The sequence below is a fragment of the Mauremys reevesii genome, linkage group 11 (assembly GCF_016161935.1).
Source record: "Mauremys reevesii isolate NIE-2019 linkage group 11, ASM1616193v1, whole genome shotgun sequence".
NCBI lineage: Eukaryota > Metazoa > Chordata > Testudines > Geoemydidae > Mauremys > Mauremys reevesii.
Window position 1 is genome coordinate 60,784,083 of NC_052633.1, and position 22,883 is coordinate 60,806,965.

The following is a 22,883-nucleotide window of genomic DNA, read 5'->3' on the forward strand; positions in this document are numbered from 1 at the left end:
TATCCCAGCTCTGATGTCCTGAAAATATTTATAGCTTTGCTGGAGATATAATCTGCCTTTTCCACCCTGAAAAGTGGATCAAACTAAGAAACGAATAAGTCTCTAGTAATGACTGTATTTTGGCAATGGTGTCAATGCCAGAAAACCCCTATTTTATACAAAGTAATCTTAAGTTTTCACTTTCTAATTGATTTTCCATAAATTCAGTCTTATGGTTTAGAACAAAGTTGTCTCTAATTAAGGCAGCTGAACACTGCTTAGCATTATCCAGTTACTGATTTAAAACGTTATATTTCCCACTAACTGTTTGGAGAGTCTCTTCTACAGTAGAAACCTTTTATTCCAATTTGAAGATATGAAGCGCATAAGCCTCTATCTTGGCATCAGCAGGATCTTATAGTGCCTTAATAGCATGCAAAGCAGTATGTAATGACTCATCTAATGGCAAGCTTTCTGTTGCAACATGTCTTCAGCTGACTGAATGATACTATATGATGAGGGCTGAGACCCTAGCAGAGAAATGCTTACCCACAATCTGAGCTACTGAAACACTAGTGACAGACCATACATATCTCTGATCCTTGGGACTGTTTACCACGCTTAGACTGCTTTGGCTTTTAGGTTGTTTTGTTTAGTTGTTATGTTCCGTGTGTGTAATGGGACATAAGAAAACACAGAAGAAAAAAGATGTGCACAGATCCATTAGAATAAAAGTACAACTGTATCTAAAACCAGAATGACTGCAGAAACCAGACAATTGATACTTAAGAAAGTGCCGTCATCAATTATCTTCCAGCTTTCTTCCTTTTGATTTATGGACTCATCTCCTAGGTTATGTCAGGTGTGGAACTTATATTTCTCTATTATGCCTCTGAGGGTTAGTAAACATGACTTAGTTTTCATTCTATAGAGGTCATCAGCTTGCTATAGCAACTTAGCTTGGTATACATACAGCTTGGAGTATACTGTCCTCCCACTTTCCACCCCCACAAAAAAATGTGTAATAGAGGCACAATATACAGAGTTTCTCAGAGTACCTCTTTTGCTTAACAGCCACCTTTTCAAATAATTATAAGGAGTGATGCTGCTTAACTCCATGCGAATCCCACAAGCCTTTCCCAATCAGAAGATGTCTGGAATCTGAATTCTTGGGGGTAGAGGAAACAAGGATCATTAGGATTCCCAGCACCATGAAGTAAAAAGTCTGGGTGATAAGAGTGGTGAAAGACTTCCACAATTCTCTATCATTCTGTTCTTCCAAAGAGAAAAAGCACATTGGTTTGAAAGAAAAATGTTTTTTTTTAAGACTACAAACTCTATTCCCAAGTTTATGTATATGTAAATATTATGGAGGTGATTGTGGTTTACTGTAAGTGTTCTGTTGCAATATGGGGTGACATACTGTATAAAGTATAGGTCTGTCAACCTTACAGGGATTGGCACCAGGGTCCTAAATGAAGTCTGTGAAGTGTTCCCTTCCTTGCTCAGTCCTCATTACAAAAATACCAAATGGGCATGATTTTCTCAGCAATCAAGAAGCAAGCTAGCATTGACTGGATTACATCCTTTCTGTACACATTCAAAGCCACTGGTGTGAAAAAGTTTGTATTATACAGATATTTCCACTGTGGCAGGCAAAGAGGAAAAATGCACTATTTATTATTAATGCTGTCACACTCAGATTTCCTAATTTTGGCAGTGTATTCATCAAGGAATAGCTTGCTGAAGTCATATAGTAGGCAATAAAACATAAGCAGTTTTAGATTCAGTTTCCATTTTATTACTACATCACAGCAGTCAAAATAAGACAGACTGAAAGAAATGTAGGGCTCAGTTTTGATATTTTGTAGTTGTGTGTTTACTATATGACCATATATTGTTAGCAGATCTTCTAGGCATCTGGACATGGGAGCAATCTGTATCATATATTTTTTTCAAGCTTACTATTTTAGGGCTAGATTGTAAAATACCTATTCATGCTGGTGAGTACTGACTCAAAAATAAAACTATAATTGCAAATTCACATGAACGGATTCAACGCTGCTCAATACATTCAAATATATCATATCTATCCTCTCCCTGAAATCAAATGGGCCCAAAACCTTCAGAAGTATTTGTAGGGGAACAACCAAAGGTTCAGTTACAAGTCAGATCTTTTAGGTTGTTTGTATTTTCTCTGTGGTTAGCATCTGCCAACATTTTGAACATTTCCCTGAGGAAGTGGTGTGTCCACAGTAATGTCTGAATTGGATGTTTCCTCAGATGATGCTGATAGTTCAATGCAGCTGTTTTCTGGTATAATGTTATTGCTTCAAGTTGGGGCACCAGTGTCAGAACAATTGATGGATCCTCAAGTTTTGTTTCTTTTCTCAGTCATGGAGTCACCCCCAAATCTTGTAGTGGGTCAATGTGGCAGTGCCAAAACACATTGGGTGCCACTTGTACTCTGTAGGACAAAGTACTCATTTGTGTGCTAACCATTGCTGCAATCCATGTACTGGTCTCTGATAATCATGCACCCACCCTGCTTGATCCATTTGTAGCTTACAAGGTGCACTCTCTCCATAGCTTAACTTATTTGACTATTTCTGACTTCTAGGCCTAGATCTTTAATAAGTCCAAGCATGACCTGAGATTTCAGTCCAGAAACAGAATTTCAGATGTTTGGTTCATCATGGCATGTTATGCATTTTGATATGCTAGTAAGAAGCATGCCAACTTCTGCTGTAATGACCCCTTCTCATCTTTTATGGATCACAGAGCTTGTATAGAAGTTTGTACAAGTATTTCAACCAAGCCATTTGTGGCTCGGTGGCATGGTGCTGAGGTAACATGTCTAACACCATTTTTCTTCATGAATGACTGAAACTCTTCTGAACTTAACTGAAGGCTGTTGTCACTCACAACTTATTCCTGAGTCGAGTTCTTGCAAACAAAATTCAAAGATTTTTCTACCATCTGTGCAGCTGTGGTGGTTTTCATGCAAAAAATATGCGATCATTTGGAATGGGCATCCACCACTACTAGACATATTATTCCCCAAAATGGTCCTGCAAAATCAGTATGCAGACACTGCCACGATGTGGAGGGCCATTCTGACGGGTATAGTGGTGCTGGTTTAGCCATTCTGGTACCTGTTGGCATCATACATATTCCTTAGCAAGTGGCTCTATTTGTTAGTCAATGCCTGGTCACCATAGAAAACTTCTGGCAAATGCCTTCACTTTTACTCCTCCTAGGTGACTTACATGGATCTTTTCTAAGACTCTTATATGCAGTTTGCTAGGTATAATAACATGAATTCCTGGATGTATCATAAATTCAACTTTGCCAGTGTAAATGGGTGCCAAATTAGGGCTCTCAGTATATTTCCAGCCCTTCAGAGTGGCTTCAAAAACCTAAGCCAGTGTGGGATCCCTCTTGGTTTCTTGCTCGAATAAACTACAAGTCACTGGGCACACTCAATGTGTAACAAGTTTACAAATTTGATAAATTTTGTTTTTGTTACTGGTTGCCCTTCAACTAGCATGGGCCGATGGGGGAGCCCGTCTGGGTTCGCGTGAGCATCTATTCTTTTGAATTCAATGCTATAGATATAACCTGCAAGAAGAGGGCCAAGCATTGCACACGTGCCGCAGTTGTCACGGGAACTCCCTTCTTCAAATGAAAGTTTGATACAAGAGCTTGGTGCTCTATGAAAAGTGTGAATTTCCTCCCATATAAGTATTGGTTGAATTTCTTTGCACCCAATACCAGACTTAAAGCCTCTTTGTCTATTTGTGCATAGTTACATTCTGGCACTGAGAGACTGGAGGCAAGTGCTATGGATCTCTCACTGCCATCTGGCCTGGTGTGCAATATAACCATCCCAATTCCATATAAAGAAGCATCACATGCTAACTTGACAGGCAGCGGTGGGTTAAAGTGCATTAGCGCACTGCCTGATATGACCAATTGTTTTGCTTCCAGGAAAGCTTTTTGACACTCACATGACTATAGTGACTTTTGACCAGTCTGCAGCAAACAGTTCAGCAGATGCAATACAGTTGCTCAATGTGGTGCAAATAGGCTATAGTAGTTAAAAAATCCTAGAAATGATCTAAGTTATGACACATTCTTTGGCAGCGGAGCTTCCAGCACTGCTTTAATCTTCTTCTGAGATTTATGTGGGCCTTGTGTATCAGTGACGTGCACACAATAAGCTACAGAGTCCTTGAATAGTTCACATTTTATGCAATTGGCTTGTAACCCAAGTTCTTTTAGACACTTTAATATCCTCTTCAGGGATTCCAGGTCTTCCTCGTCGCTTCTACTGGTCACAGTCATGTCATCCAGATACCACTGTGTTCTCAGAATACCTCGCAAAACTTGGGCCATTGCCGTTTAGCAGTAGCTGAAGCAATACTACACACTAGCCTGCTGTACTGGTAGAGAGCCTTTTGTGTGTTGTTTGTGAGGTTTGCCTTAGACTCTTCCTGAACTTCCATGTGTAGGTATTTTCAGTACAGGGTTTATAGTGACCTTAAAATATCCACAAAAAACTAACTGCACCACATTTTTTTTACAACTGGAATGATAGGAGTTCCCCACTTGCTCCAGACCACTTTTGAAAGTATGCCCTCTCTTTCCAGACGTTCCAATTCAGCATCTACCTTTGAGCGAATACTGTAAGGTACAGGTTGAGTTTTGTGAAACTTGGGTTGTGCTTTCTCAGCTAGGATTATTTTAGCCTTCATATGTTTTAGAGTTCCTGTGTCCTCCTTGATTATTCCCAATGCCCGACATAGTATCCCTTCCAGCTGCTGTTCACCTGTTTTAGTGGGGTATACTGAAAGTGACTTTATAGATCTTTATAGATTTCCAAATCCAGAAGAACATATTCATAAATGATCTGAAAAAAGGGGTAAACAGTGAAGTGGCAAAATTTGCAGATGATACAAAACTACTCAAGATAGGTAAGTCCCGGAAGACTGTGAAGAGCTACAAAAGGATCTCTCAAAACTGGGTGACTGGGCAACAAAATGGCAGATGAAATTTAATGTTGATAAATGCAAAGTAATGCACACTGGAAAACATAATCCTAACTATACATATACAATGATGGGGTCTAAATTAGCTGTTCCCACTCAAGAAAGAGATCTTGGTGTCATTGTGGATAATTCTCTGAAATCATCCACTCAATGTGCAGCAGCAGTCAAAAAAGCCAACAGAATGATGGAAATCATCAAGAAATGGATAGATAATAAGACAGAGAAAACATCATATTGCCTCTGTATAAATCCATGGTACGCCCATACCTTGAATACTGCGTACAGATGTGGTCATCCCATCTCAAAAAAGATATATTGTAATTGGAAAAGTTTCAGAAAAGGGCAACAAAAATTATTAGGGGTATAGAACAGCTTCCATATGAAGAGAGATTAATAAGACGGACTTGTCAGCTTGGAAAAGAGGCGACTAAGGGGGGATATGATAGAAGTCTATAAAATCATGAGTGGTATAGAGAAAGTAAATAAAGAAGTGTTATTTACTCCTTCTCATAAAACAAGAACAAGGGGCCACAAAATGAAATTAATAGGTAGCAGGTTTAAAACGAACATAAGAAAGTATTTTCTCAAGCAACGCACTGCCAACCTCTGGAACTCCTTGCCAGAGAGTGTTATGAAGGCCAATACTATAACAGAGTTCAAAAGGGAGCTAGATAGATTCATGGAAGATAGGTCCATCAATGGGTATTATCCAAGATGGGCAGGAATGGCGTCCCTAGCCTCTGTTTGCCAGAAGCTGGGGTTGGGTGACAGGGCATGGATCACTTGATGATAACCTGCGTTCATTCCCTTTGGGGCACCTGCTATTGGCCACTGTCAGAGGACAGGATACTGGGCTAGGTGGACCTTTGGTCTGACCCAGTATGGCCGTTCTTATGTTCTTAACCATTCATAGCCCCACAGGGTTTGGCCCTCCTTCCCAATAATATGGGAGTCTAATAAACATTGCTTATTGTTGTACTCTACATTCACCTGCTTTACTCCAGTTGGTACTATCTTTTCTCCCATATATGTTTTAGTAACATCAGTGTTTCCCTCAGTTAGTTATTTTTAAAGTTTTCATATATTCAGTACATGGGACTATGGAACCAATGTCCAATTCCATTTCAAGCATTTTTCCCACCACCCAGGGTGTCAACCCGATTGCTGACTTGTGATTTTTGCTCACACTATATCCACAACTGGCTACTCCACTCTGTCAGTCTGTGTCACCACTGCTTCTGTCTACAGTGTGTACATTGACATTCCTTTTTCTATATTCCAATTTGGTCTCTTCCTTATTTCTTACAGCGTGACAAGTGTTTGGATATGACCTTTTTTATTACAGTTTCTGCAATGTGCATCGTTAAATCAGCAATCACAATGAGCATGGAACACTTTTCCAAACTGATAACAAGTGTCTGTTTCCTGAGTGGATTGGCACTTTCCTTGGGTTTCAGATAGTTTGTGTGTTCCTAATTCTGTTTTAGCTCTGGTATGCATGTATGATGTCCTCTTGGATATTTGAGCATCCAGCTCCCAAACCCTTACTGCTACTTTTGTTATTCTGACTTCTGCTTCCATCTTTGCGTCTGCTTTGAATTTACAACTGCACCTTTTACCTTTTGCTGCATCGTGTTCCACCATTTTGCTGGGACACTTAGAAACTCCCTTGTAACCAAATGTTGAATCTATGGGTGTGCTGTATGGTGCAGTTATGATGCAGAGAAATTCATAACATTTGCTGATGTCTCTGGAGTGTGTTGCTGACTTTATAAAACTGTTTGCTGAGAAATGTAAGTAATCTCCATATGTTGCTTTCTCTTCTCACCCTTTGGCTTTTCTCTGTGCTGCTTAAAAACTGGCTATTATGGGCATTTCCCTTTCTCCTCCCAACACATTATTTTTAGGTTAATCTTGAATTTGAAATAAAGGTGGGTGAATTTATTAATTGCAGTTTTGCTCAAGTTTCTTTATTCTTTTTTTTTTCCTCTATAAAGAGATAACTGTTGCTCTTGCTAGGCAAAATCTTCCCTTAAGATGTGTTTGATTACATCAATAAACTTTTTGGTCCGGAATTGCAAACATTAGCCATACATGTGACCATTATCTCTTAACCACAATTATTTTTGGAACCTCATTTATTAAGCTTTTATGGATTGTCAGTTTAGTAAAAGGGAGGTGAGTAATGTAAACTTTTTAATGGTTGTAATTCTCTGAATGTATTGATTGTGATATTATGGTTGCGTGATGTGAAGGGTATGAGTGGGGACCAGGGACAACATATAGATTCCCAAGGCCAGCTTTAATTTGCACATTTTTATATTTTGTTTTATTTTTCAGTCTTTGAGAGGAATATAGTTGAACCTTGCTCTTATTTGAAACTCATGTATATGTTTCTGTTATATTTTGGGGAATTTCTGCGACACAGGAGCTTCCCAAGGCAAAGGCAAAATTATATAGAAGAATATGGTGATTTAATGCAATTTAAATTTTAATACCAGCTTGTGCTATTTTTTTTCATGTGCATTACGCAAAAATCTCAGAAGAATGGATAATTAAGAACAGATTAAAGCCATTAGTATATAGGAAACTTTTAATTTTTAAACTGACATTTGTTAGAATGAAATTTACTGTTTGACTTTAAGATTTTATTTAGATGTTGTAAAATATAATTCCTTTTCACTCTTGAAATGATGGACTTTGGCATGTGTTTTTAATGTGGTGGATTAAGAAAATTACTTTTTATGATTAGAGATGTAATTTACCCATCAATTATTATGTGGCCACTATATCCACAGTTACTCAATTTCAGTGCCCTGGAATGGCTTATTGTGGCTTTTAGCTTGGGTTAGATTCCGTTTCCACCAAATACTTTCTCCATGCAGGTTGGGTGTCAGTTTCAATGTACAGTACCAGAAACAAAAATTGACGTGCAAACTATCATTTGCAGTGTTTTACTAAAGACTATCTTTGCATCTGACAAGACTAGGTTACAGATGTACTTAAAATGTCAATGCTTGTATTTCTCTAAATTGTAATGTATTTTTTGGATAACTTCATAAAACTGATGACATTTCAGTTTTATTTATAACAGTAACTTAAAGTAAATATGTTTTGTGTATTTTTAAGAGATTATTTTGGATCCTGAGGAGGAATGTGCAGTAAATTCATTGAATAAGTTGTCATGTAGCACAAAATATCCAGTGATTCATTTGCATTATATTTTTGCTTCTTACTGCAGGCAGAGAATTCAGCATTGGCTCTGGAAAATGAAAATCAAAGAGAACAGTATGAAAGGTGCCTCGATGAGGTAATGTAGATTTAAGAAAGATTTTATGACTGAGTTTCTATGACTGTAATGAACAACAAACAGGCAGTTTCCCCAAGCCTGCCTTTCCAGTAGGTTTCCAGCCCTAGAGGCTCTGTTGTTTTGCTCTCAGGGCCACCCTTGTGACTGTGTCTCTCACTGTCTGCTAACTGTCTCTCCTCTAAAACAAACACACACACACACACACACACACACACACACACACACACACACACACACACACACACACACACACACACACACAAAATCAGGGAGCCCTCAGCTCACATCTGCTCAGGCCTCCCCATGCAGCCCACTGCCTTGAGTGATGGCTTCTGTTGTTTTCAGCTATTTCATTACATAAAGGGACTTAACTGCTCCTTCCATTTAGCCTGAAAGAAGGGTGCTTAGCACTAGGCCCAGCTTAACCAATGTGCACTCTGTGACCTTGCACAGGGCCCCCCTCTCAGGGGGGTGGGAGGGAAAGGGGAGAAGGGCTGGTGACCACTGGGGGTGGAGGGAAACCATGGGTAACTGGCCTGTCAGAGCGTTTTATTTTGCCCACTACATTAATCCTCATGCTGAAAGGGAGGATTCCCTCCCCAAATTCCTGATCTCACTGCAGTGCTGTGATCTGCTGCCGCTGCCGCTGTGAGAGTGCTCTGTTGCTCCTGTAGTGGATGGCACTGGCTAGCTGCAATTTTACTTGGAAGCAAAGCATGCTCAGGCCATTGCGGCTGCCTAACTCGTGTAAGAGCTGGTGTTACTGGTTGTTGCCCTGTGGAAGGATATGTAGCCTCTTTAAAACAAACACAAACCAACAAATAAAATATGGCCCACCAAAAGGTTTTAATGGATTTTGTGGTTGTCTGGACTCACCATCATATGCTCTGTCTAGTTTGGCTTTAACCAGATCTGTGATTGTCTGTCTATAACTCAGATAGACAGAAGCCTTTACACTTTGCATCATAGCAACACATAGCAACCTGTGCATTTAAAAAAGAAAACCACTACCCTACACACACAATTCTCCCCTTGGAGAAAGGACGAGAGAGAGAGAACAAATCACATATGACAGATACTAGTCACATCCCTTAATGCACTGATGGAAGGTCCTCAGATATTATGGTGGTGTAAGAACCTAATTAGAATAGAATATAAGAATTTAATAAGTTTCATATGAAATTGTGAAGCTTTGTTTTTTATTATCTTCTTGTCTTGGATATGATGTGGCTACAGAAGACATTTCAGCACTGGGTTAAATGAGACAGTTACCCATCAATAAGAAAATAAAAGGGGTCCACATATTTAGACTGTAAGCGTTTTGGGGCAGGAGCCCTCTTTTTGGTGTGTATTTGTACAGTGCCTAGCACATAGGGGTCCTAGTCCATGATTGTGGCTCCTACATGCTACTGCAATACAAATAATAGTAATTTTAAAACTGTGCTCCAGATTTTATTTTCTCAGTGCTTAAGTCAGGTAATTCAGGTCTCCCGCTGGCATATCTGTCCCTTCCCACTCTGAACGCTCTCTTGGAGGCAGTGTTTCTTGTCTGTAAGTGACAAGGGCTGCTGCACCAATACATCTGTTAGTCTATAAGGTGCCACAGGACTCTTTGTTGCTTTGTACATTTTCTTGTGTCTTCCCTCTCGTCTTTTCTGTGTTCCCTTCTTTTTTTCTTATGCCTCTGTTATTTCTAATCTCCTCTATTCTTCTTCGCCTCATCTGTTACCCATTCTATTTCTCATCTCTTTCCCCACCTCCAATCCTTTGACCTCTCTCTTCCTAGTGATATTGTAACCTGCCTTATCTCAGCCAAGATAGGCCTGGACCTATGTGAGCAATGATGCACATAAATTGGTTTCAGCAGCCATGACAACCTCACCACAAACCCGGAGACAAGCCCTGTGAGTTCCAACTATGACAGCCACATGGGCATCTAACACTGAGTGGGCTCACGCAGGAATGGCACTCACAGGAAGGGTTCACAAAATAAACAGGGACCTTTTCTTCTTCTCTGCTGAGATAATCTCAGTGAATTCAGTGAAGAAACAATAAACAGAATTAATGATCTGACATAAACACAGTTAAGAAATAATCCTTTCATGCCCATGGGACCCTGTGGCTCCAATTGCCTTGGATCCCATGGACCCCTCTGGAGCAAGCAAACCCTGATACAAAGTTATTCCTAACCAGGGATTTTCAGCAGAGCTGGTCAAAAAATAAAAACATTTTTAAAAATTATGAAAAATTGTCCATTTTTGGGTTGGAAAACGTTTGTTTTTTATGGCTCTAGGCCCAAGGCACAAGCTCCACTTCTCACAGGCAAGAGCTCCTTCCATGGTCGTTTTCTTGTTTGGGCCAGATTCTAGGAGCTTCCTCTGCAATCCTCAGGAGCAGAGATCAGCTGCCTCATTCTCTTTCCTTCCAGGATGTCTGACATGTTCACTTCTGCCACCAAAATGACCTGGTTGGCTGAGGGGAAGGGACTCAGTTGTCCCTCAAAACAGCAGGCTCTGATCAGTCCCAGAGTTGCAGTAGATCAGCCCTCTGAAAGAGAGTTTCAGGGTCCATTACAATAATTATTTTTAATTTCCTACAAAAAACGTGGGCGTCCCATCCTTGTCAGACTGCAGAGGAAACCATACATGGCCACAGCATCAGCTAGAGATGATGCATATTATGCATGGTCATGTCATGTTCTGATCTCTGTCGGTTAAGGGCAATGCTATGAACCAAGGGTGTATTTCATCCTCTTCATGTCTTGCAGACTCAAAAGCTGGATTCAGGGCAGTTCATAAATCCTGGGGGCCTGTGCTCCTGTGACGTCACCCTGCCCCTAGTTGGGGTAGTGATGGTTGTAAGACTGGACTGGTCAAGGGAATCTGCCACTGTCCTGTGGGCCCTTCTTCCCAAACCACTGCTCCATGTCCAGGTAGGCCAGGGTCTTTCCCAAGCAGAGGGTAAACCTGCCACCCCGTCAGTGGACTCTGTGCTTGGCCATATCTGCCACCTCAGCAAAAAAAATTGTGGTGGGTGGGGCTCCGACCTGGGGAAGAAGTTCCAGCATCATTCCAGCCTAGCCATTATGGGGTGGCAACAACAAAGCTTCCCCACTATGCACACAGAATCCTCTGCAGAAGTGTTAGTGGTCCTGCCTCCACCCCCCATGCAAGAACTAAAGAGGTGAAGGTATCAAAGTTCCCTCTATTTCCTTTCTTTGAGGAGCAAATAGCTGCTTGAGCTCACGTTTAACACCTATGAGTGCAGCCTTTCTCACTCCCATTTCCTCCTCCTCTCTTTGTCTCCTTCTTCATTCCATCATTCTTTGTACTTCTTTCTTCCTCATTCATGCCATGCCAATCGGTCACTATTCAAGGGTGAATACTGTATCTCTGACTTAAAATTTCACGTTCTCCAATCATTTTCACCAGTAAAACTCAATCAAACTCAAATATTCATAGACAGAAAACACACAAGGGATATGAACATGACTGAAGCAAAATCCTTTATGAACTCTATTAATATATTCACAGATTTTTAAAATTAATTGCCCATCTCTATTATTTTATCTGAAGTTGACATATGAACATTTCTGGAATAATATTTGGAAGTAAATAGCACTGAACTGTCCAATACTACACAAACCAGAAAAAGAGCTCATTTAAAATTAAAAAATATACTGTAAACCTATCTCTCTGTCTCTGTAAAACATAATGCAAGAAACAGGATTATCTTCCGGTACTTTATGGGCTTGAGGTTACATGCTTAATCCTAGTTTCCTATTCAGGAATTTGACTGTCAGTTTATTGGCAAGAAGTAGTATAATGTTTATTCACGTTATTGTACCAGTAAGATTTCTGTCAAGCTTGACTGTACTGATATAGAGGAAAACGTACAAATGACTGCTTCAGTGGTAGATGAAATCTTAAAATGATTTCATCTTAATATTACCATAATACATTTCCAATTAGCACCCCCAACATATAAAGGCTTCTTCAATATGCATTTTACTTTAAAAAAAATAAAGAAAAATATCTCTCAGAGCGTCTGTTTAATTAGAAAATCCTAAATGTTACACAAAGCCATAAATATAAGATACAGTTCTGTAAAAAAAAAAAAAAAATACTTCACATGCAGAAACCAAGATGTGCTAAGAGTAGCCAGGCCAAATTTGAGTGAGAGGTGTTGCAGCCTGGTGCAGGAGTCCAGCACCACTCAGGTTTGGCACCCCCACCCCCATTAAGAGTGTGCGGAGTGACTCAGATTCCAGTGCTGCTGCTGGCATCATTGTGCTTGGCCTGAGGTGACCCACCAGGCTGAGAACCTGGAGTTAGGAGCAGAATCAGGGAAAATTCTCCCACCAGTAGCATGCGTGGAAGTCAGGGAGAGGCAGGACCAGGAGTGGCCTTCCAGCTGCATGCGGGGAAGAGCCTCCCTCGCCCCACAGGGAAGGCATAGACTTCATAGACCTGGGCCCTCTCTGCCTTCCCCATCCCCTCCCTAATCCCCCAGGCAGCACAAGGAGGGCAGCGACCGCAAAGGCCTGGCCCTCTCTGACCTCCTTCAGTCAGGGGTGGCTCCAGGAACCAGCACGCCAAGCGTGTGCCTGGGGAGGCAAGCTATGGGGGGCGCTCTGCTGGTCACCGCGAGGGCGGCAGGCAGGTTGCCTTCGGCAGCATGCCTGCAGAGGGTCCGCTGGTCCCGCGGCTTCTGCGGACCTCCCGCAGGCATGCTGCCGAATCCGCGGGACGGGGGACCTCCCGCAGGCAACCCGCCAAAGGCAGCCTGCCTGCCGTGCTTGGGGCGGCAAAATACCTAGAGCCGCCCCTGCCTCCAGTCCTTCTCCTCTTCTTAAACTCTTGTCTCCATGATCATTTTGTAGAAGGGTGGTGAGGGGCCTCACCTTCAGATTTTTCTCTGGGCCCCAAAAAACATCTATGTGATCCTTGTCCTCTAGCCTGCAAGCAAACCAGGAAACCACTTACAATGTAAAGTGTTCAGCTTGCAATATTAACACAGTTTCAGGATACCACAGACAATGCCTACCTCACAGGTGTGTTGTGTGGCTTAATGTCAGAAAGCCTTTTAACATCCTCAGGTGAGTGGCATGGTATAGGTGTAAAGTAGTCTTAGTTAGCAATTACTTCACTTTGAATGTTAACCATAGGAATGAATTCCCCATAATGATGACCACCTTTGAAGGGTTTTGGATATGACTCCATTTGGTGACTCCCTTCTGTGTGAAGCCTAAATGAACCACAGTTACTTCAGAATACTATCCTACAGGCTTTCTGCTCAGCCTGAATTCTCAGTTTTCTCTGGACATGCCAGTCAGGAGTCTGGATTTGAAAATCTCGGGACAGTAGACATAATATTCAGACTTGGGTGCCTAAGGAGTCTGGTGTCAATGGGAACTGTGGTTATTAGCATCTGTGAAAATCAAGCAGCATTCATTTAGGGCTTGTCTATGCTGAGATATCCAGGGAAATTAATCCAAATTATCTAAACGTGTGAATTTGAAGTGGATTAGTTAAACTACATTAAATCCCTATATGGATGATGATGGTCAAAATTAAAGTGACCTTAATTTGATATAGTTTAAATCACTTCGAATGAAACTAAACTGAATTAAGGCCACTTTGATTCTGAATGAAGATGTTCACACAGGCTTTTCATGTAATTTAACTAAACCACTTCAAATTCACACCTTTAGATAATTCAGATTAATTTTCCTGGATGTCCCTGTGTAGACAAACCCTTGGTACCTACGTTCATGCACTCAAGTTAGAAAAAATTGTCCAATGTGCATCAGCAAGTTCTTTCCCCCCCCCCTCAATCGGCAGATTATTCCATTTACACTTCTTTGTATAGTCTATGAAGCTGTAAGAATAATTTCATAGGTAATGCTGTTGCAAGTGCTTTGTACACATTGCAAAGAACCCTTTAGTCCTTCTTGGTAAAGTAACACTATGTCAGGAAGTAAAGAAATAATGTATTAGATGTGATTTGTTCAATTTTCAGGTAGAGCAAACAGACGTTAAAAGTACATGCCAGAAGGAACACTGTCAGATGTAGATTCTAAAAGCCTGTAGGGCTACACATGGATTTAAAAAATATAACATATTTATTCCTGTGGGTTATTACAGTTCCAGTATTCGTCTGTCTTCTGTTAAATCATGTATTGAGCTATTTTATGTGACCATTGTTCCACAGGCTGCCTTAAATTAGGGACCAGTTTGGGGGAAAAAATAGATACTAGGCAATTTTATGAGAATATGAATCAAATCAAAGTTCTGGGTTTTAGAGAATTGAATTATTTACTGAAATGAATTAGCTTCAGTTCTTTGCTCATGACTCAGTTCACTTGAATGGTCTATTTTTTTTTTAAATTCACTAACAGTAAAGGCAGCAAGGCAGATTTGTACTTCCAAATGACAGCCTCATGTATTGTTTAACTTTTAGAAAGCTAAAATGGACTAGAGCTCATAACTAGATTCTGTGCACAGAGATTTAAGCCTAAGATTATGTTACTTATACAGAGCGGAATCAGGACAAACACATTGAAAATGTGACAGTTCATGTATAGTTTAAAAAATGACATTTGATTATGGGTATACATTTTTTAATGAAACATTTATCAAAAACATTCAAAAGTATCACCAGCAGAAAATACTTATTTTTCCCCCATGTCAAAAATGTAAATAATGAGAGGACACTTGTATAAAATAAATTTTAAAATTCCCTCCTGCATATATAGTTCCACTAATCAATGGTGTGTGATGTGATTCAAGGCAATTACACATTATGGTGTGAATGCTTCAAACCATATTTTGATGACTGTAGGTATTTTAATTTTCTGTGGCACTTTATTGTTGTCTGCCTGTCATGATAAATGTACCATTTACCAATGCTGAATCAAGAAACAATTAAGCTTCATCAAAACATTCAGGATCACGTCCTCAGCAGGTGCAAATCAGTGCAGCGGTATTGAAGTCAGTTCAACTATAGTGATTTGCATCAGCGAGAGACCTGACCCTTACATTGTATTCTGTTTGACTGTATTAGACTAGAATACCAAAACAAAGATTTGTAATGTCATACTAAAGTTATTAGGGTGTATATGTTTGGTATGAAATGGGGAACTGTTGGAACCTAGATTTTATATACGCTCGCAATGTCACTTTAGGGAGTGGGTTCAGGAGGTTATTCCGGGGGAAAATAGCTTACAGTGGGATCCCTCAGAAAAGGGTCTCCTCCACCAAAAAAATCAATATAATAAGTTATATTATTTTATTATTTATTTCTTACAGGTAGCCAACCAAGTTGTGCAAGCGCTACTTACTCAAAAGGTAGATTGTTTCTCTGATTTTTGGCATGTTTTTAAAGGCTGTAAATACATTTTCTAATTCAATGGTTTGCATGTCTTTATGCGGGATACATTTTTCAAATGCTGTGCACACATTTCAGTAACGCAACCGCAAAATGTCAAAATATGACAAGTGTTCTACCAATAACAAAAATGAATAATAATTCTGGGACTGGGAACCTCGGAGGATTGGTAATGGAATATATAGCCTCATCCCATTTGATACTTAGAGTAGGCCTGGCTAAAGTCAATAATGCCTGACAGTCCATCCCATCTCTTGTCTTTTCTGTGTCCTATCCAAAATGAGTTGGTTCTATGTCCCAATCCGGTTCCTGTTGGACATCAGAAAAAGACCATCACACTTGGCACTCTTGTTGGCTCTCAGCAGAATATAAGGGTTATAGGTGAAAGCCTGTGCCTCCCTGAGTGGCAATGGAAGGCTCCCATATACACAGCGGAGGAACGGATATTCTAAGGCTGAGTAGTGAAGAAGATGTACAGGAGATGCTTCAGCCCCATGCTATGGAAACTGTGCTCTTTAGCAGCTCTCTGCCATATGACAGCTGTGTAGAGAGGGATTTGTAGATAGGCCATGCAGGAATATCCTGGAGTGTAGCCACCATGTTCACAAACCATGATGATCCATGGAGGGAGCATATAGAGGGGGTAATTAATGTTTGCTAAAGCCCTACACTCAGGAACTGTGACTACAAAATGGCTCCATAGATGCCACTGTCAGTTCCATTCCTCAGCTCCATGTCTTCAGAACAATATCTTTGTCTCTGTACCCACAATTCCACCCTGCATAGGTTTGGAAATGATACTGCACACTCAAGCCTAGTGGTGGTCCACGCAGGTCAGATATGAGGCAAGGCAGTGTGGGGAAGATTGCACTTTTGCTGTTCTTGCTATTTCTATTCTACATATAAGCGGAAGACTGATCCTTGAGTACATAAAGCAAAATCACATCTTATAATGGTGACATATTTGCTAGCGTTTCAGTCTCCATATTTTAGTCTATAATTTGGGAAATATTGTGATTGTTTTCCAAAAGCAGAGAGAAGGTTTCTGAATTCTTTTACATTGTGAGTCAGATTTTTTGATGACAATATAATTTCCCAATAATGGACCCACCCAAACGCGTAGGAACCATGGAGTTTGTACAGATATAATAAAAATGAATTTAAATACATTTAATAAAGTAATTTGCTGAGTATTGATGGGATTTAACAGCTGCTTACCTACTGCTGAGTAATACCAACTAATTTAACGTCCATGGAATCAAGAGGGTACTCTTCTAAATGCTAATGAATGTTAACTGTTATAGTACTCATACCTCTGTTCATATTGAGATCATTTATAAGAAAGGAGAGGAAGACAATAGTGTAAGAAATTGGACTCTTCAAGTCAGTCACAAAAGGTAGTAGCTATACAAATCCAGGTAATAACTAGTAAACAGATAAATCTACCATAGTGCAGCTAAGCAGTAAGACACATCAAGTCATGCCACAGTGAGATAACACACCTCTGGGGCATAGTGAGGCATGAAGACAAGCTGAGAGCTTTCAAAGATTCAAGAAGAGTAATATTGCACAGTAACATATACTGGGTATGTTTTATTGTGAATTTGAAATTGCTCCACAAGGGCTAATTTTTGTTTAAATTAAGTACATACTGTAATGTAAGGGATAAAGTACTGTACATCCCTCAGTATATGAGAAGACTGATTCCACTGAGGGATTCTGATGAGAGAAACTGAGAGAGCAAAGCTTGAGTGATTTATCAATGTCACTGAAACCTTGAGATGGAATTACAGTCTTAAATGTGCACTTTTGGAGTATATCATTTGTTATAATACATATGGAATTCCTCTGATGTGGCCTGTTTTTTACCAGGCGCATGCAGAAAATGTGTGAAATTGGGAATTTTCCTGAATTAGCCCCAGAGCAAAATTTCACCTTTTATGCAGAAAATTTGTTTGCATTTTTCTCCCCACTTATAAATAGCAGGTTTTACCTCTGGGAAATCTGAGAAGTCAGATAATCAGCAAATGATTTTGAGACAAACCCACAAAATATGTTTTGTGTGTTTGCTGGTGGGTGGGTTGCACAGCCCCATTGATTTCTGTGCAGATCATCAACCATCATTCTTCATGTATCCACGGATGGCTTAACTCTACATGGCAGAATTAAACCCAGGTAATTCCCCTGGGCAAAGAGAGAGGCAGTATTTTGAAGCCCCACACAGGAGGTGACATCCCCTGCACAGTTTGTAAACTATCTCTGCTGTGGTTTCCTTTGTGGCAACACAGGGGAAGGGGTTTGGGAAAAGGTAGGCAGTGGGGAACTCCTGCTAGAGAGCGTTGGTCAGGCTAACACCCTAGAAGCAGGTTCCAGACAATAGGCTGGAGTAAACTGCATGGAATATCTCTGCAGCCAGTGTGAGGTTTCCATCTCCTCTCCAGAGATCCCTAGTGTCCAGCTGAAAAAGTGTGGCTGGGTGCTTGGGTCTAAATTTTCCTTAAGATCTGGATCAACATTGTGACATTGGAGTTATAGTGCATAATGGAATTGCTCATTGCTCCATAGATCTGACCTTTGCTTGTCACCTTGCTGCACTTGAATCCTTTCAGACAAGTGCTGACCCACATTCTCTGCTCTAGGATCCGCATGATCATTTAATTTTGCCCTTTCTGATCTTGAAAATCTTGCCACCTGTTATCTGGTGCTACAGGTGACCTTCAGCGCTGTGTATGGTGAATGTGTGGACAGGAACTGAGCATTACAACAGAGGAAATGTATTCAAAGGAAAGGCAGTGGATTTCCAGAATTTAAAGGAAAAGCATCATTTCCCAGCTGGGGGAAGAATAGTTCTGGTATCAAGGAATAGTGCAGTGGATGTTGTAAGGATAAACACGTTAAAGATTGTGAGACACTCAGATACTACAGTACTGAGAGAGATATTTGTAGTATCACTTTTTTAATACCCATTAGTTCTACCATTAGCAATGTGCATCATGATATACTTCAGGGTTTGTTAATTATGACACAACATGCCTACTGATCATTTTATTCTTTTGATTTAATATAGCCAGGCATTGCTACTTTACATAAATATTCTTATGTTAATTTCCTGTTAATGCTTTTTTTCACCTTTCTGTGAATGGCATTAGTGTTGGAACAGTTTACTGCATCTTGCTTGGTAATGTGCCAAAAATTTTACTCTTGCTCTGGAGCAAAAAGTCCAAAGTTGGAGGCATATAAACTTCCAAGGTTTAGCTCTTAAAAGGAAAAGTTTGAGAGGCAACATTGCTATGTCTGCAATGTTGTTTTAAATTGTGAGTTCCCATGAAGCTTTTTTCCTCTTCAGTGAACTCAGTATTTAAACTACATTATAGCAGCTAGGGCTCAGTTTTAATTTCTTTGATTATTTGTGAAAGCCATGTAAAGAGGGACTTTGGTGTTTGTGCTTCCCCAGACGAGAAACACTGTCCCATATAAGTTAATAGATGAGCGTTTTAGCAGGGGTTTTCACTCAGAGAATTAAAGCTTTAGGGTTTTACTACACCTCAAATAGATATCATTGCCTCATCATTTTAGAAGGCACAAAATATATAACTTGGACAGCTTTAGAACCACTTAAAATAAGCACTATTGTGGTAATGTATCCAGGGAAAATAACTTCATAATTCATCCAGTGATACCTCTGTAACTAAAGATATTTCAGCATGTTTCCAATGGTCTCAGGGCAAGGTTTTCTCATTGTGTGGTGACCTCTTTTGTATTCTCCGTGCTGGCTACAGTACACTCTAGATAAGAACTGGTGCTGATGTAGACAGGCACTTTGGCTACTCTGACTATAATTTCCCACTCTGAGCTGCTACCTCATCAGGTTCATGCTCCTTTGCAGGTCAATATGTTGTTAACGCTACTGACGGACAAGCATATTGGAAGCAGGAGGCCTGTTTTCCACCATGTGATGAAAAATAAAGGCAGTTAGGCAATGCCAGTGGGTAGCAGCCGCTCTAAATTAAAAAAAAAAGGAGAGTGATTACACTTTTTGTGGGAATAAATGTGCCTGCAGTTTTTGTTTACACAAGTGCCGCTAGAGTTGCAATCCTTTCTGATTTTTGAAGTTCATATTGACTATAACACAGAGATGCCATGTCCTTCAAAAAAGACTGCCACCTGTATTGTATAACTTATGCAGAGATTTTGAGTCAAAGTCTGCCTGAACCCTACTGAAGTCCACTTTGTGGCAGAATCCTGTGTTCCCTTAAATGGCCAACAAAAGGAAGTCCTATGCCAATATCGGAAATTGATATTTAAAACTTTCAGCCAAGCTGTACCATCAGGCCAGTTTACAGCCTTATGTTTGAGAGATGCTTTGTCCAAAATACTATATAATCAACAAACACTTCAGTCCTGCTACTGGAGGGAGATCAGTACAAAACATGGATTCAATATGTTATATTCAGCATACGTGTGTGCTGCTAAATGTACCAATTGCAAGATATACTCATGTGGTTCAGAATATGTGCCTGGTTTTGTTCCATGTACCAAATACTTAAAGGTTCGAAGTTCCATTGGAATATCAACAGTGTAAAGAAAAGTCACCACATTCTGCTACAGCACAGAAATTGCAGAAGAGTTGAGCAATGAAAGGGTTACAGACACTGACAAAAGCCATTCCTTAAAATATAATTTCTTTTGTTTGTTTTTTTCATTTGCTATTGTTTGCAATTGTTATTAAAATGTATTTGCATATTACTTTTTTCATTTTTAATTGGGCAAGCATTGATTCTCCCTGCCCCTTGTAATTGTGGTGGAACATCCACCAAGATGGCTAATGTCTATTTCATGGATTGTGCACCACCGGCATCAAATATGTCACTGCAGCTCTGAGAATAACGCTTTCATTAGGTTATGTTCCTTCAGCTATCTGGATAGCAGGCTCTGCTGCAGCAGTAGAGCATAAAACAGTGCTTACATAAACAGTGGGTCTAGTAAAGTGCTTTATTTTGATTAATGTTTTGCTAGCAGAATGGGGACTGCAAAGAGAACAAACTTTTAGGCTCTGCACTTAGGCCTGAGTCCAGCAAAGCACTTAAGCACATGCTTAATTTCAGTAGGTCTACTCATGTATTTAAACTTAAGCAATGCTTGAAGTGCTTTGCTGGTGTCTTAGATGCTGAGGTGATAAACATGTTCTAAAAATCTTAGAGCATAACAATTCCCATTAGACTACAGCAGTTTTAAAGTAGATAAAATTATTGGGCTAAATTACTCAGCTTCTCTTTAAAAAGTTATTGTTGGTCCCGTCAGTTACAAACTGCATCATCAAAATTAGACAGCTGAAATATTGTATGGTATGGAATTATGCTGGGTATATAAAAAACCCACATACTTGGTTTCATAATTTATCAGACCTCTGTTCACTCTGTTCTGAACTGTGATTTGGGGTTTGTGGCCACCTAAGGGAGTAAAGGGGCGTGAGAATCATTTTTACAACCCTGTGCAAGCCCTTGGAGGTGGGTATAGGTGGGCTATAAATGGCGCTCTGTTCACTTCTACAGGTGGGTGAGTGAAAGGTAAAGGTTGATGAACCTGCAACCTTTGGCTAATTGACCTGGACCTTTCAGCTCAGGCACAAGGGCTTCATGCTTAAAGAACCAGAGATCCCAAGTACAATCTCAGCTGCAGACAACCCCATCTAGGGTCATCAGGTTACAAGTGGTAGCCCTTTATTGACAATTGAATTGGGTGAACCTGTAAAACTTGGGATGAGCTTCCTCAGCCAAGGCTGTAGCAGGCTCATCAACCTCTGTCTATGGCCAAGCCATCTCTAGAGTGGCTAGTCCAGAGCCAGTGGACAGGAAGAGGAATGGAAAGAGAAGAGCCTTGGCACTCCCCCCGCCCTTCCCTATGCAACAGCCAGTACAGCTGAGCCAGCATGGGCGGTGGTATACTTTGCTCTTGGTACTACTCCAGAGCAAGCAGAAGCAGGGAGGGGAGTGGATTTTGGAGGAGTATCTCCAAGGCATAATGACTCCTTGGTCTACTCCTATAATGGTGTAGCTTACAAAGAACCCCATGGTATATTAGGGCTTTGCTTAAAGACACAGTCCAGTTCTATAACAACATAATTATTTTAATGTTTTCTGATCAGGGGCAGCTCTTTGTTTTTTGCCGCCCCAAGCATGGCAATCAGGCGGCCTTCGGCGGATTCGGCAGTGTTTCTGCGGGTGATCTGCTGGTCCCGCGCCTTTGGCGTACCCGCCGCAGAAGCCACGGGACCGGCGGACCTCCCGCAGGCATGCCGCTGAAGGCTGCCCGACTGCCGCCCTCACAGTGACTGGCAGGCCACCCCCCACGTCTTGCCGACCTAGGCACGTGCTTCTTGCACTGGTGCCTGGAGCCGCCCCTGTTTCTGATTCAGTTTATGACCATATCAATACAATAAAACACACTGCTGCTAAGGTCTAACTGACATTGCACTCCAAAAGTATATGTATGTAACTAATATGTCTGATTTCATGCATTTTAAATATTGCATTTTAATGATCAAATAATCAGGGAAATGGTGTAGTATCTTTTTTTCTGATTTATTTGTGCTATTTTGAAAATTGTACTCATTTGTCTCTTCTGAAGCCTCCTATTCCATAAAGCATTTTCAAGAGTTTCACTGCATTTTTTCCTCAATCCTCCTATTTTCTCCTGTGCTGTAGGATCTGAGGGAAGAATGTGTGAAGCTGAAAACAAGAGTTTTTGATTTGGAACAACAGAATCGAATGCTAAGTGTGCTTTTCCAACAAAGGATCAAACCAGCTTCCGACCTCCTTCTCCAGGTAGGAAGAAACCTTTGCCTCTGGAATCAGCTAAATTTAGATTCAATACATTTAAATGATATTAATCTTCTTAAGATAATGTTAGCAAGCAAGAAGTGACAACTGATAGACATAATATATTAGAAGAAAATTGGTTATCTATCATCTGATAGCATTGAAATTGAAAGTGTACACCACCAAACTTTGGCTGCACATTATGTGTAGATGTGGAGAGAGAAGTGTATCTGAGGAATAAGTTACTTTTTGAGGTGCCTCCTCAGGATGATAAATGGGATGACATATGGGTTCATTATTCCTTATGGGGGGCAAAAATTGTGGTCACATAATTCC

The 22,883-nt window shown here is 40.4% G+C and overlaps 1 protein-coding gene across 12 annotated transcripts in view; it reads left to right on the forward strand.

Annotated features, from left to right (window-relative positions):
- NCKAP5 (NCK associated protein 5) overlaps positions 1 to 22,883 on the forward strand; it is a 580,968-nt gene that overhangs the window by 453,122 nt on the left and 104,963 nt on the right. For 11 of the 12 annotated variants that reach the window (XM_039495322.1, XM_039495320.1, XM_039495324.1 and 8 more), the window contains 3 exons: positions 8,272 to 8,340; positions 15,651 to 15,689; positions 22,434 to 22,553. In XM_039495322.1, the coding sequence (XP_039351256.1) occupies positions 8,272 to 8,340; positions 15,651 to 15,689; positions 22,434 to 22,553 (228 nt within the window). The remainder of the gene's footprint in view (positions 1 to 8,271; positions 8,341 to 15,650; positions 15,690 to 22,433; positions 22,554 to 22,883) is intronic. The other variant, XM_039495325.1, reaches the window with a different exon arrangement.